At 62.2% G+C, this 12,787-nt stretch overlaps 2 protein-coding genes across 2 annotated transcripts; one reads left to right on the top strand and one right to left on the bottom strand.

Moving 5' to 3' along the window:
• Positions 1-1,595: 1,595 nt before the first annotated feature.
• On the top strand, positions 1,596-5,957 carry CDK5 (cyclin dependent kinase 5). The gene is made up of 12 exons (XM_070368750.1): positions 1,596-1,746; positions 2,418-2,506; positions 2,596-2,663; positions 2,779-2,839; positions 2,938-2,994; positions 4,027-4,122; positions 4,260-4,334; positions 4,482-4,578; positions 4,719-4,789; positions 5,327-5,386; positions 5,498-5,578; positions 5,690-5,957. Exons 1-12 carry the CDS (start codon positions 1,710-1,712, stop codon positions 5,774-5,776), a joined length of 879 nt encoding a protein of 292 aa, XP_070224851.1. The 5' UTR covers positions 1,596-1,709; the 3' UTR covers positions 5,777-5,957.
• Positions 5,958-6,927: 970 nt separating this feature from the next.
• ASIC3 (acid sensing ion channel subunit 3) lies at positions 6,928-12,724 on the bottom strand. The gene is made up of 12 exons (XM_070368886.1): positions 11,553-12,724; positions 10,379-11,216; positions 9,234-9,384; positions 8,929-9,056; positions 8,619-8,814; positions 8,471-8,527; positions 8,207-8,354; positions 7,830-7,921; positions 7,651-7,730; positions 7,484-7,558; positions 7,240-7,298; positions 6,928-7,139 (listed from the first exon to the last, which is right to left on the bottom strand). The coding sequence occupies exons 2-12, from the start codon at positions 10,910-10,912 to the stop codon at positions 7,061-7,063; spliced, it is 1,599 nt and encodes a 532-aa protein (XP_070224987.1). The 5' UTR covers positions 10,913-11,216; positions 11,553-12,724; the 3' UTR covers positions 6,928-7,060.
• Positions 12,725-12,787: the final 63 nt, after the last annotated feature.

The following is a 12,787-nucleotide window of genomic DNA, read 5'->3' as shown; positions in this document are numbered from 1 at the left end:
CCAGCGCTTCCCCGCAACGAGCTCGGGTGCCTGGAGACGCCGTCTCCTAGCTTCATTTGGCCCTTCTGGGCGGAAAGGAAGCCCGCCTCATCCTAGGAATCCCAGGCAGGGGAAAAAAAAAAAAGAGGCACCAAGCTATTAGGCAATTCGGAGGAAATTGAAATATCAATGCATCGGGGGTCAAGAGTCTCTCAGCGCCCGCAGGCAGCCCCAGCCTTCCACCCTTTGTAGTCCCCAGTGCCTCCAAGAAAGCCCCTATCTTTGCCAGGAGGACGGGGGTGGGGTCGAAGAGCGGTGATGGCGGCGCGGGTTGGATACCCCTTGCTCTGTGCTAAGTCTTTCCGAACCGGGGGACTTCTGCCTCGGAGAGATTCCCTGCCGTGACCTCCTTTCTCGAACCCTATTCATAGTCATCACCTGTCATTTAAAGATCTATTTCTTGTTTTCTTAAATTATAAATTCTTCCAGATAAGCGAATCTATGTTTCGCTTCTGAGAGTCTGCCACCGAGGGAAGGACAGCATTGTGTACGCAGAAAACGTTCAGACATAAACGAGTTAATTAACAAACTGTTTAAGCCCCTACGTCGGTTCCGGCGGCGCCGAGGAGTGCTGTTTGAGGGCAGTTTTCATCCAGTTCACAGCCCTCAAGAATGCAATCATGAGACAATTAGAGAGAAGCCACAAGATAAATCTATAATCAACTCCTTAAGGGATGAGGTCAAGGCCGCTTCAAGTGTAGCTTCTGTCTGTCCTTCTGTCTGTTGAGGGCGGTAACCAACCTGCCAGCTCTAGGGCCACACCCTGGCCGACTCCAGTGGGCCGGGGCTCTGTAAGGTGGTGGGGGTGGGGTGGGAGAGGGTGGGTACACCTCCCCAGTGCGCCAGCTTGCCTCGGAATATCAGGGAGGAGCGAACTGCTGGAGTCGGGTGGGTTCCGGGACCACAAAAAGGGGAGAGAGAGAAGTCTCTGGCTTATGGTGAATCCAGCCTCCAGTGGGGCACACCTGTCTCTCTTTCCAGCCTTGCGGGCAGCTGGCCCCTGTGAGGTCATCATCGGCAAGATATGGCTCAGAGCCATTCCCAGGCAATCCTGAGCTCACTGGACGGCCCAGGGAGAGGTTCGAACCGGTTATGGGAGTGTCAGGAGGTCGCTGGAAGCTCAACACCATCAACCCGGGCAGAGCCAGGGCCACCTGGGCTCGGGAGGCAGGCTGCCAAAGCCCGGACTCTGGAAAGCGCCCCTCCACTCCACCCCACCCCACCCCACCACCGCCCCCACCCCTGCAGCATTCTGGAACGTGTAGTCCCGGAGAGACTCTTTTCCCAAAGAAGCGTGTAATCACTGAAAGGAATACCCGAGCGGGGCACCCTGGGAGCCGCGCGCGACTGTGGGGAGCCGGGAAAGCGGACACGCAGTGCTTCCTGGAACTTGAAGTCCAAGAGTGGCCTCCGCGGTCGAACCGGAGTCCCCGGGAGGCAAGAGCTGCAGCGAGCCCGAGCGCAGCCTGCTGGGGGTTGTAGTCTTTTTGTTGCCTACCATCCTGGGCGCTACTGGGACACCTGGCGTCCTAGGACTACAAGCCCCAGAAGCCCATGCGCAGGCGGGAGGGCGGGGCAGGGCCCGGAGGCTGGGGTACCGCCTCCTCTGCAACGCCGGGCCCGGAGTCTTAGAACCCAGGGCCCGCAAGGGTCCTCGCGCGGCTGCCGTGATGCAGAAATACGAGAAACTGGAGAAGATTGGGGAAGGTAATGGGACCGCGAGATGCTCCTGCAAAATCTTCTTCTGCAGACCCTTCAGCATTACTTGCAGCCCTGGCTCCTCTACCGTCAGCAATACCCACAGATTCCGACCTCAGCACTGGCTGCAGCCCTGGCCCCCTAGCTCAACACTCCGTGCAGACAGCAGTCCCCCCACCCCACCCCCCTTTCGCTAGCGTTTCCCATGGACGCCCCACTCCCCACCTTAGCACTCCCAGTGACCCACCTCCCGACCTCTACACGTCCTGCATTTCCTCTCCATCCTCACTCAGCACCTCTTGCACAACCTCACCCACCCCAGCCTCAGTTCTCTCTGCAGACCTCCAACCTCTGCGTTCCTGCCAGCCCTTATTCTTCTCCCAGACCCCTGCTCCCTATTTCCAGACCCTCCAGAAGCTCGGCCTTTGTGATAGACCTCCTCACCTGGCCCCTGCAGCCTCTGCCTGTTGCAGACACCCTTGAGCCATCTGCAGCACCTCTTTGCCACATCACCACACACAGAGCTCTCTGCCGTGCCCAACCTTTACCCCAGATCTCTTCCCTTGCTCCTCCAGTATCAGCAGTAACACCCTCCCACGCTGCTTGCTGTCCCGGCAGGGGCTTCCTGAGTTGGGAAAGTGTGCCCCATCCTTTCCCTACCCCTCCCCTCCTTCCTCTAGGCACCTATGGAACAGTGTTCAAGGCCAAAAACCGGGAGACTCATGAGATTGTGGCTCTGAAACGGGTGAGGCTGGATGACGATGACGAGGTAGGACTTGGGTGCCAGGGCCAGGGAGGGGCTGGGGGCCTGGGCCGGGTGGGATGTGACTGTGGCCACCTGGCCCCTCCAACGTGTAGGGTGTGCCGAGTTCTGCCCTTCGGGAGATCTGCCTACTCAAGGAGCTGAAGCACAAGAACATCGTCAGGTGTGTGGGTGGGCTGGGTCAGAGGAGGTGGGGGCTTCAGAGATGGGCTGGGCTGATATTGGGCTCTTAGGTGCAGGCTGTGGCCCTGCCTGCCCAAGCCCTCGCTTCTCCCCAGGCTCCATGACGTCCTGCACAGCGACAAGAAGCTGACTTTGGTTTTTGAGTTCTGCGACCAGGTGAAACAGGGGCTGGAGGGCCAGTAGCCTTGGGAGGATACAGGGACCCCAGCTGAGGTTCATCTCTGTCCCATCCCCCACCCCCGTTCCTTTTTCAGGACCTTAAGAAGTATTTCGACAGCTGCAATGGTGACCTAGATCCTGAAATTGTGAAGGTAAGGAAACCGGTTTCCTGGGAGCTCATTGAGGCTGGATTTGGAGTCTGTATTCAGTGAACATGTTCCCAGGCCCCGCATGGAGACACTCAGGGAACGAGAGGAGGAGAAAACCCTGTTTCTGCTTCTAGGAGCCTCCGTTTTAGTGATCATTTTCACGTGACCCCTTTAACCTGAAAGGAACTCTGATGTCAGTGATAGGATTTACATTCGAGAGGTGGGAAAATGAGGTTCCAAGAGATTCACTCATCCTACAGATTCTTACTGAATGCTGTGTGCCAGGCACTGTTCTAGGCCCAAGTGCCCTGTCCAAGGTTCCAAGGGAAATAAGTGCTTGATGACTGTTGTTGTCGTTCAGTCGCTCAGTCCTGACTCTCTGCAACCCCATCAACTGCAGCACGCCAGGCTTCCCCGTCCTTCACTATCTCCTGGAGTTTACTCAAACTCATTCCATTGAGTCGGTGATGCCATCCAACCCTCTCATCCTCTGTCGTCCCCTTTTCCTCCTGCCCTCCATCTTTCCCAGCGTCAGGGTCTTTTCCAATGAGTTGGCTCTTTGCATCAGGTGGCCAGAGTATTGGAACTTCAGCGTCAGTCCTTCCAATGAATATTCAGGGTTGATTTCCTTTAGGATGGACTGGCTTGATCTCCTTGCTGTCCAAGGGATTCTCAAGAATGATAAATGGAAAAAAAAAAAAAGAATGATAAATGATAACACGGCACAATATACACATGGATGGTTATGATGTCCATGTTCAATTGAGGCCAGGTAGGGGACAGACAGCAGTGTGGGATGGGAAGGCAGGAAGCCCCACCAAGCTGCCAGTTCCAGAAAGGTGGGGACCAGGGCTCCCCCATTCGGCCTTCATTTCGAGTACCCAGCAGAGTACAAAGAAGGTCCTCAGTAGTGAAGGGGTGAGTTGCCCTGAGCTTGGTGCTGAAAGACGGCTGGGGTTTCAGGGCCCGTGATCCCCTGCAGGGTGCACGTCCCATCCAGAGGGTCTGATGACCTCCTCCCTGCCCCGCCCCCAGTCATTCCTCTTCCAGCTGCTGAAAGGCCTGGGCTTCTGTCACAGCCGAAACGTGCTGCACAGGGACCTGAAGCCTCAGAACCTGCTCATCAACAGGGTACCTCAGGGGAGGGGGCAGTGTGTCTGGGAGGTGGGGGCAGGGTGAGGGGAGCCAGGCAGGAAGGTGGGAGCAGGGGGCCTGCCCTCAGACTGTGAAGAGCCCCTCTCCATGACTGTCTCCCTGCCCACCCCCAGAATGGGGAGCTGAAACTGGCTGATTTTGGTTTGGCTCGCGCCTTTGGGATCCCTGTTCGCTGTTACTCAGCTGAGGTGAGCTGCAGGGGTAAGGGTGGGATGCTGGGAGTGAGGGAGGGGGTCCCCAATGAGCATCGCTCAGCTCCTCCTCCAGGACTCCTGTCTGAGCACTCTCCTCCATCTCTAACTAGGGGTTCCCATGGGTGGGGTCTTCTTCTCCAGGTCGTCACGCTGTGGTACCGCCCACCCGATGTCCTCTTTGGGGCCAAGCTGTACTCCACGTCCATCGACATGTGGTCAGCTGGCTGCATCTTCGCAGGTGACGTGTCCGGGTTCTGCGGAGGTGCTCTCCCATTGGAGTGGAGGGTACCTCCGGGGAACGGAGTGGGGCCCCTGCGGTGGGAGTGGGGGGCATGGGGGTGAGGGGTTCTTCTTATATCGCCCCCGCCTCTCCCCCAGAGCTGGCCAACGCTGGGCGGCCCCTCTTTCCTGGCAATGATGTAGACGACCAGCTGAAGAGGATCTTCCGATATCCTTCCATCTCCCTTCACCTCACGCCACCCCCCAACCCCTGAGAGGGGATCTGAAAGCCCCCCCAGAGCTCAGAGTGCAGGCAGGGAGGGCAGTGAGGGGCGGGGCCAAGATTGGGGGCACCTGAGGGCAGAGGGTGGTGAGCAGCCTAGAGGTCATGGGGCAGGTGCGTGCTGCTGGCTGGTGTGGCTGGGAGGCAGGGAGGGCTCTCTCCTCCCCCGCTGAGAGCTGAATCCTTAGGGTGAGGGAGCAGAAAGGAGCAGGAAGGTGATAGAGGGGGAGGCTGACCGCCTCACCGGGGCCATGGACCTCAGGGCTTCAGTCAAAGTAGTTAATCATGGCTGTCAAGTATCTGGTCTGCTAGAATAGCATGCAGCTGAGACTGCATGAGGGTGGCATGGGCTTGTGTCGTGAACTGGGGGATGGAGTGAGGAGGGCTGGGGTGGGGGTGGGTAGGAGGAACCTCCTTTCCCGGGGAGAGAACCCCTCGCCTGCCCCTTTCCTCCACCTGAGTGGCCCTTGACCCCGTGGACACACTCCTGGGCACGCCAACCGAGGAGCAGTGGCCTGCCATGACCAAGCTGCCAGACTATAAGGTGTGATGGGGCAAGGGGGGCGGGGGTCATGCGTGGTTCACCCCAAGTGTCTGGCCCTGGCAGTCTCCACGCCCCTTCACCGCTGGTCTGACTCTCCCTGTCCCACCACAGCCCTACCCGATGTACCCGGCCACAACGTCCCTGGTGAACGTCGTGCCCAAGCTCAACGCCACAGGGAGGGACCTGCTGCAGGTGATGAAGGGCAGTGTGGGGGGCGGCCAGCGCACTTGTTGGGGCTGGTGTGGACTGGGGTAGCCCAAGGCCTCCTGGCCTGAACCCACCTCACCTCTTCCTGTCATCCAGAACCTGCTCAAGTGTAACCCGGTCCAGCGCATCTCGGCGGAGGAGGCCCTGCAGCATCCCTACTTCTCCGACTTCTGCCCCCCCTAGGCTCCAGGGCTGGGGGCCTGGCCCTCTTGATGCCCCCTCTGGGGAGGGGTGACAGGCAGGGATGAGCCGTGTGCCGAGCTCCAGCTGTGCTGGGCCGGGCAGGGTGGAGGTGCCCTCACCCGTGGTCTTCACTCCCTCCGTGGACTTTATTTAATTTCATAAATTGGCTCCTTTCCCACTGTCTGGCTGACGTGGTGGTGACGCGGCTCTGGGGTGGGGTGGGGCGGGGCAGGGCAGTGCTGGGGGGAGAGCGTCTGCTTCACTGCATCACCCTCTGTCACCCTGCTTCCAGCTCCAGCGACCTAACTGTCCCACCCTTGCTCTGCTACTGTAAGTGGCCAGAGGCTGGGGCTTGGAGGCTGTGACGCTCACCCCATGTGTCTGTGCTGGGGGCAGGAGGCAACGCTGCTCCTGCAGGTGTGTGTGTGCAGTGGTTCGTGTGCTCTTGTCCCCGCCCCTTCCTCTGCTCAGGAGGTACCTGCTTGTGTACCCGCCCCTCCTCTTCCATCTTCATCCCCCACACCTAGGCCTGCAGGCTGGGCCAGGAGAGGCCCACAGCTGTGGTTGGGAACCCCCCCAGCCCTGCTCCCTAATCTGTCCTTTTCCGACACTTAGGGTACAGAGAAGGTGCAGGGAAAGTGGGTCTGGGTGTGTGCTTCCTGGCAGGGGTGGTAAGGGGCTCCCCCGCAACCCCAAGCTGGGGCCTTTGGCTCTTGCCAGGAGGCTGGGGAAGCAAAGAGAGGTTCCCCTGGAGATGGGGGCCACACCAGCACTCAGTCCCTAACGTGAGAAAAAATCACAACCACCTCAAACAGGACAGCAGTCTGGTTCCTGGGAGCGGGCTGTCCCTCCGCTTCCCGCTGCCTGTTCCCCCGCTTCTCGGGGGGGCTCCAGATAAGAGCCTCCTGCCCGCCTTTCCCTGACAGGACCCCAGGGGTGCGTCCTACCGCTGCCTCGGGTCTGCCTGCCTCTGAGTTGTCGGTTTGACAAAACTCACTCACAGGGAGGTGCAGTGACCCCTGCCTTCCCAGCGCACTTCTCTCATAGATTTCTGGGGGGTTAATGTTTTGGACACCATATCTGCTGGGTGATGGTGGGCAGGGGCCTTCTTGGGGCTGAGTAGGGCTGAGGGTGGCTGGGCCGGTCGGCCTGTAAGAGGAATGGCAGAGGAGGCTGACGCGCTAGAACTTTATTTGGGGTGAAGGCGGCAAAGAGGCAGGCAGGTCAGCCACATCCAGGGTGTCAGGGTGCGGCCTTGAAGGCACCGCGCCCCCGCCCCCACGTCTAGAGGCGGGTAACGAGGTAGCACGTGCGGTGGGAGGCAGAGAGGGTCTTGGCGACAGCGGAGCAGGGGGTGGGAGGCCTGGGGAGACAGACCGCACCGCTGGGTCCTGCCTGGCCCCTGCCCTCCCAGACCTAAGCTCTGCCCTCCTTCCTGACCTCAGGAGGCCATTTCTTATTACCTGGGGCCTGGGCCGAGGTGGGGAACCTGGGTCCGATGGCTGCCCAGCCCTTCCTGAAGCTGTGAGAGGAGGGAGAGGGTCAGAGGTGGGGGCGGGGATGGAGGGGTCTCTCCCACCCGCCACCCCAGCCAGGGTCACTGCCCCTCCCCTGCCTCCCAGCTGGGTAGGGATGGTGTTCTACACTTAGGAGGGGGCTGAGCACCCACAGTGGCGATGGCAGGGGTAGGGTTCGGGGGGCTGTTACCAGATTGGCGCTGGAGGGCCTCTGGGGGCGCTTTCGGTTCCAGAAGCGACGACCCAGGACTCTGTCCCAGAACACCTGGGGACAAGCAGCGCTGGAGGTGGACCCCACCCCGCGATGCTGTGCCTTGACTCCTCCCCCTCCCCCAGCTGGGGCCCAGGCCCACCCACCTCACAGAGGTAGTCCAGGATCTCCAGGATGGTGAGCAGGCTGGCCCCGATGAACAGTCCCATCTGGCCCCCAATGTCACCTGTGGAGGCGGGGTCACCCCGTCAGCCCACAGCTGTCTGCCCTGCCCACGCCTCCCCCTGGGCTGCAGGGCGCTAGCTGCACGTAGGCGCAGACACACCGAGCAACTCAGACATTTCGTAGGCCTTCTTCTGCTCCACCGTCTCATAGTTGAGGGCCTCAAAGAAGATGTCCAGCACCAGCACGTTCTCCCTGGAGGAGGAGAGTGTTTGTTGGACACCCCTAGTGCTGGCTGCTGGCAGGAACGGGTACCCCGTTCTCTGGTCTCTGGGACCTTTCGTGAGCCCTGGTGGGGAGGGTGGTGGTGGGGGGAGCCCATTTTTCAGAAGAGCCCAGCTCAGGAAGGTTGAGGCGCTTGCCCAGAGCCCCCAGAGCCGGGGAGCGATGGGTAGCCGGGTTTCCCAGCCCTGGGTGCGCAGGGAGGTTCCGCCCGGAGGAGGGGGCCCTCCCCGCCCCCAGGCCCCCCGCCGGGCTCACGCGATGTAGGCCTCGCTGCGGTTGTGTTTCCGGGCCAGGTAGCGGGCGGCGGGGCGGCTGGGCATCCGCACCATGGAGAGCTCCTTGGCATAGCGCGTACTGGCGCACGGGTTGGGGCAGCGGCACGCGTCCTTCCGCAGCAGGGCATCTGCCGGCCACAGGTGCCCGGGTCAGGTCCTCCTGCCCCGCGGGGCCGGCGCCAGGTGCAGAGCCGGGGTGCGGGGTGGGGGTGGGGCCGGGGTGCAGGGGAGGCTCTCCCCTTACCCAGCGCCGGGTGGGCACAGTCCTTGTACTGCTGGGGGCTGCACACTGGGGCACTGCCTGCACGGCCGGGGCAGGAGACAGCTTCAGGAGCGGCCCCCAGGACCCCCGCTTCCCCATATCCCCTCCTCCGCGGCCCCCAGCCTCTTACCTGGCATGTGCATCATTCTGCAGCCGCACTTCCGGGCCACATAGCGGCTCTGGCAGGCCAGGCGACACCCCATTAGACTATAGGGAGGGCTGAGGCCCGGGCTGGGGGTACCCAGAGGACCAGGCGCTTCTGGCTCAAAGTCAGGGTCCAGAGAGACAGAGCTGCAGTCCCCCCAGGGCGGCGGCAGGAAGCTCAGCTGGAGGCGGGCGGGTTAAGGAGGCTCCTTGGCGGGCAGTGAGGTCCCTGGGGCAGGTGTGAGGAGCTGGGATGGGGTCTGGGGGGGGTGGGGTGGGGACACCAGGGAGGATGCTTGCTGCTTCTGACAGGACACGAAGGTCTGGTAGCCAGGGGCTGCCCCGAAGCCCAGCTGGTCGATGAGTGGCGGCTCCTCCTGGGTGTGGATCTGCACTCGGACCCCCACCTCAAACGGGGTCTCCTCTGCAGGAAGAGGGGGACCCTGAGTCCTGAGGCCCAGGTCCCAGGGGGCCCCCTGCTGCAGCCCCCTCTCCCCAGGACTGTGACCAGCTAACCCCACCCCTTCCCACAGTAAAGGACAGGCCTGGCTCCACGCGGGCCCACTCCCGGGACGCCCCCTGCACGCTCCCCTCCCCGTACCCACGTCCCTCCACACAGGCAGGTACTCCTCCTGCTGCACGTCCAGCATAACCTCCAGCCCGTTGCCCATGCCACCCTTGGGGGTGCTCAGCAGCTCGGCTCCATCAGCGCCAGAGTTAAAGGTGTAGCACTGCCCCATCCGGGTGAAGATCTGAGGGGCAGGCAGAGGACAGACGTCTCCGGGGCCAGCAGGCCCTTTCCCGAGGCCAGCGCGAGGACCCTGCCACCTCTCTCCTCCCTGGCCTCTACCTGGCTCTCTCTTTGAACACTGAAGCCCGCATCTTCATGCCCCCAGCATGTGTGCTAAGTTGCTTCAGTCGTATCTGACTCTGCAACCCTATGGACTGTATGTAGCCTGCCAGGCTCCTCTGTCCATGGGATTCTCCAGGCCAGAATACTGGAGTGGGTTGCATGCCTTCCTCCAGGGGGTCTTCCCGACCCAGGGATGAAACCCAGGTTTCCTGCATTGCAGGTGGATTCTTTGCCAGCTGAGCCACCAGGGAAGCCCAAGAATATTCGAGTGGGTAGCCCATCTCCTCTTCCAGGGGATTTTCCCGACCCAGGGATCAAACCTGGGTCTCCTGCACTGCAGACAGATTCTTTACCTGGTAGCTGAGCCACCAGGGAAGCCTCATGCCTCCAGACCCTCCCTTAACCGGCACATGGACTTGGACTCTCACCAGCTCCCATCACCCCCATGCCTCACCCTCACCACAGGCCCTGGGCACAGCCCACAGGACAAGTGTTTCTTTGGAGACTGGCATAAAAGGAAGAAGGTCCCAGTTGCCCTCCTTCAGGTCTGGCAGAAGAGGCAGAGGGAAACCAAACTCTCTCCCTGCTGGCAGAGAAATAGGGGGCCCTGGCCCAGCACACCAGACACTCCCAGCACACCCCAACTCCCTAGGAGCAGGCTCTCCCCAGACCAGACCTGGGCCCAGAGCCAGCCTGGGTGAGGGCCCCCAGTGCCCCCAATGTGACCTTGCCCTCTGCAGTCCAGCTGAGAGTTGGGAGGGGACTGAGAAGGACTGCTTCTTGGGCTGAACAGAAAGGCACTGGTGAGGCGAGGGGAGGGGACCCCTGGCCCCTGGCGCAGCACGGCTGTCCAGGACCCCTGGCTCTGGGGGAGGCTGGCACAGACGGCTCACCGTGGTGAAGTTCTCAGGCCCACAAGGCCAGCCTCGGTAGCGACAGTCCAGCAGCATGTCCTCGAGGGCGTGCCCGGCCCGGGCATAGAGCCGGGCCACATCGAAGGTGGGGCTGGGCATGAAGCCGGGGGGCGCGGGGGGCCGGCCCAGGGCGCGCAGGTAGGCAGCATGCTCGGCGGGCTCCAGGCCCAGCAGCGCAGGCCCGGCCCAGTGCAGGTCGTTGGGTGTGAGGCGTGAGCGCCGCAGTGGGTTGACGTTGCACAGGGTGACGGCCGGGAAGGTGAGCCGGCGGCTCTCGCGCTCCTCCAGGGCCGTCTCGTGGTGGAACTCGCCGTAGTAGTGCACCCGCCCCGCCACCTGGTACAGGAAGGTGGCCAGGGCCAGGAGCACGGCGGCAGCCCACAGCCCCCTGCGTGCCGGCGGAGCCCCCGGGCCAAAGACGTGGCCCAGCCCGTGCATGGTGCAGCTGCTGGCGAACGCGCAGATATCCGAGGCGGGCAGCCGGGCCTCCTCCGGGCCCGCAGGGGGCTTCATGGCTGCAGCCCCCGGGGCGGGGGTGCAGGGGCGCAAGGGGGCAGGCGAGAGGGTCAGTCAAGGGTTGGGAAGGGTCATGCAGGGGTGGGTCAAGGAGGGGAGAGGCGGGGCACTGGCCTGGGGAGACGGGCTGTCCTGTCTGTCGGAGGGTCCCCTTGGCCTCCTCTGGCCCCAGGTGGTGGCCCCGCTGGGCACAGTGATGGGCCCCAGGGTGCGGGGGGCACTCCGTGGCAGAGACCAGGTAGGGTGCAGCCGACGTGGCAGGCAGGGCAGCTCTGCTGGAGGCTGCTTGGCTGAGCCGGAGCTGCCGCAGAGGATTGGGTTTCAGCGGTGAGGGGGCAAGGGGGCTGGCGGAACAGTCTGGGGGGGGCGGGGAGGTCCCTGGGGCCCCAGGCTGAGCCATTAGTGCAGCGTTGGGGGGGGTAAGGGAGGGGGGTGGCAGTGGAGACTACCAGAGGCGCCAGCAGGAAACCACAGCATTCCTGGATCAGGCTTGAGGAGGGGGAGCCCGGAGACAAATTGGGGCTGGGGTGCTCCAGGTGGACCCCAGGTTCCCAGCTGCAGCCCCTGAATGTTGGGCCTGAAGGGCAGCCGCTGACCCTCAGGCCCAGCCCTCGCCCCCCCACCCCCTCAACCTCACCCCGGTTCATCTGCTCTTTCGCAAACAGCAGAGCTGGCTCTCGACCAGGCTGGAAAGCGATGGGGAGCTGGCATCAGTGAGCTCTTCCTTCCGGGCCCCCAGTGTCCCAGACGACTCTGGGTGCTGGGAGCTCCTCTGGCCCCACGTCCAGAGGTGGTCCATCTCCGGCGATCCTCTCCCATCTCCGCATGCGCAGGCCTTCCTGTCTGGGTGGGGGGGGGCTGGCCTCTGCCGCAGGGACGGTGGGCTCACCCGTCACCCTTCAGGTGGGACATAGGTGCCCATGGGCCGCCCTCTGGGGTAGTACGGATGCTCTGTGAACTTCACACCTCTTTTCACTTAACAACACATCCTAGAGGCTGTGTGGTATCCAGCGCCCGGAAACCTTCTGTGTTTTTTAAACGGCCACATACCATTTCATTTATGCGGATGCACCATCGTTTGTATTAACACAGCCACACCCCTGTTGATGGATACTGGGGGTTTCCAGTCTTTCGTGGCAAACAACAGCGCTCTCAGTAATGCTGCACAGATGGAAACTCCCAGAAATACAGCCGCCGGGTCAAGAAGAGGTAACTGCACGGGGAACCTGATCGACACCGTGAAATTCCCCACAGTGGGCGCTCCCATCAGGAACAGGGGCGTGTGTCTGTCTTCCAAAGGTGGGCGGGAGCAGGGGGTGGGGGCGCTTTTCTAAAGGAGGAACTACATGGCCCCTGGGCCAGCTGGAGAGTCCTGGGCCACAGGGCCCAGCACAGGGTGGTAACACTGGCCGTCTCTGGGCAGAGTCGGGGCCCTTGAATGAGGCCTCAGATGTTTCAGAGATGGGTCGGCGGAGGAGAGCTCCCGGCTACTGGAAAACAGACAGCAGAGCTTCAGGCCTGCTGGCCTCGTGGGGTTCCAGTGTCTTGCTGACCTGAAGTACAGGGGACAGGAAGGAGGCAGCTGCTGAGGGGGCCTAGCTGGGGAGGGCCTGCCGGGCCGCCAGACCCTGTTTGGTTAGCCGCTGGTCTGCCCGCCGCTGCAGGAGGCGCTGCCGGCCTGAGACATGCTGCGGGTTGATCTCCGCTGGTTTGTCAACTGCGTTCATTTCTACTCCGTGTCCTTCCACAGAGCCTCTGTGGCGAGGCTCCACGAGACGTGGGCTCTTGGCAGGGAGGGGAAGTGTGCCAACTGAACACAGCCACGCTGCACCGTGACCGCCCATCCTCCCAGTGAGACTGCAGTGGGCAGGG

The sequence above is a fragment of the Bos mutus genome, chromosome 4, assembly GCF_027580195.1.
Source record: "Bos mutus isolate GX-2022 chromosome 4, NWIPB_WYAK_1.1, whole genome shotgun sequence".
NCBI classification, from domain to species: Eukaryota; Metazoa; Chordata; class Mammalia; order Artiodactyla; family Bovidae; genus Bos; species Bos mutus.
The sequence above is the reverse complement of the archived record's forward strand: the minus strand, read 5'-3'. Positions and strand labels throughout refer to the sequence as shown.

Excerpts from the sequence above, each read along its gene's own strand:
- CDK5 (XM_070368750.1), top strand. The coding sequence starts at position 1,710 with ATGCAGAAATACGAGAAACTGGAGAAGATTGGGGAAG. Across the intron at positions 1,747-2,417 it reads ACTGGAGAAGATTGGGGAAG|GCACCTATGGAACAGTGTTC; the intron begins GTAATGGGACCG and ends TCCTTCCTCTAG. Across the intron at positions 2,995-4,026 it reads TAGATCCTGAAATTGTGAAG|TCATTCCTCTTCCAGCTGCT; the intron begins GTAAGGAAACCG and ends CCCCGCCCCCAG.
- ASIC3 (XM_070368886.1), bottom strand. The coding sequence starts at position 10,912 with ATGAAGCCCCCTGCGGGCCCGGAGGAGGCCCGGCTGCCCGCCTCGGAT. Across the intron at positions 8,528-8,618 it reads CAGAATGATGCACATGCCAG|GCAGTGCCCCAGTGTGCAGC; the intron begins GTAAGAGGCTGG and ends CCGGCCGTGCAG. Across the intron at positions 7,922-8,206 it reads CGCAGCGAGGCCTACATCGC|GGAGAACGTGCTGGTGCTGG; the intron begins GTGAGCCCGGCG and ends CTCCTCCTCCAG.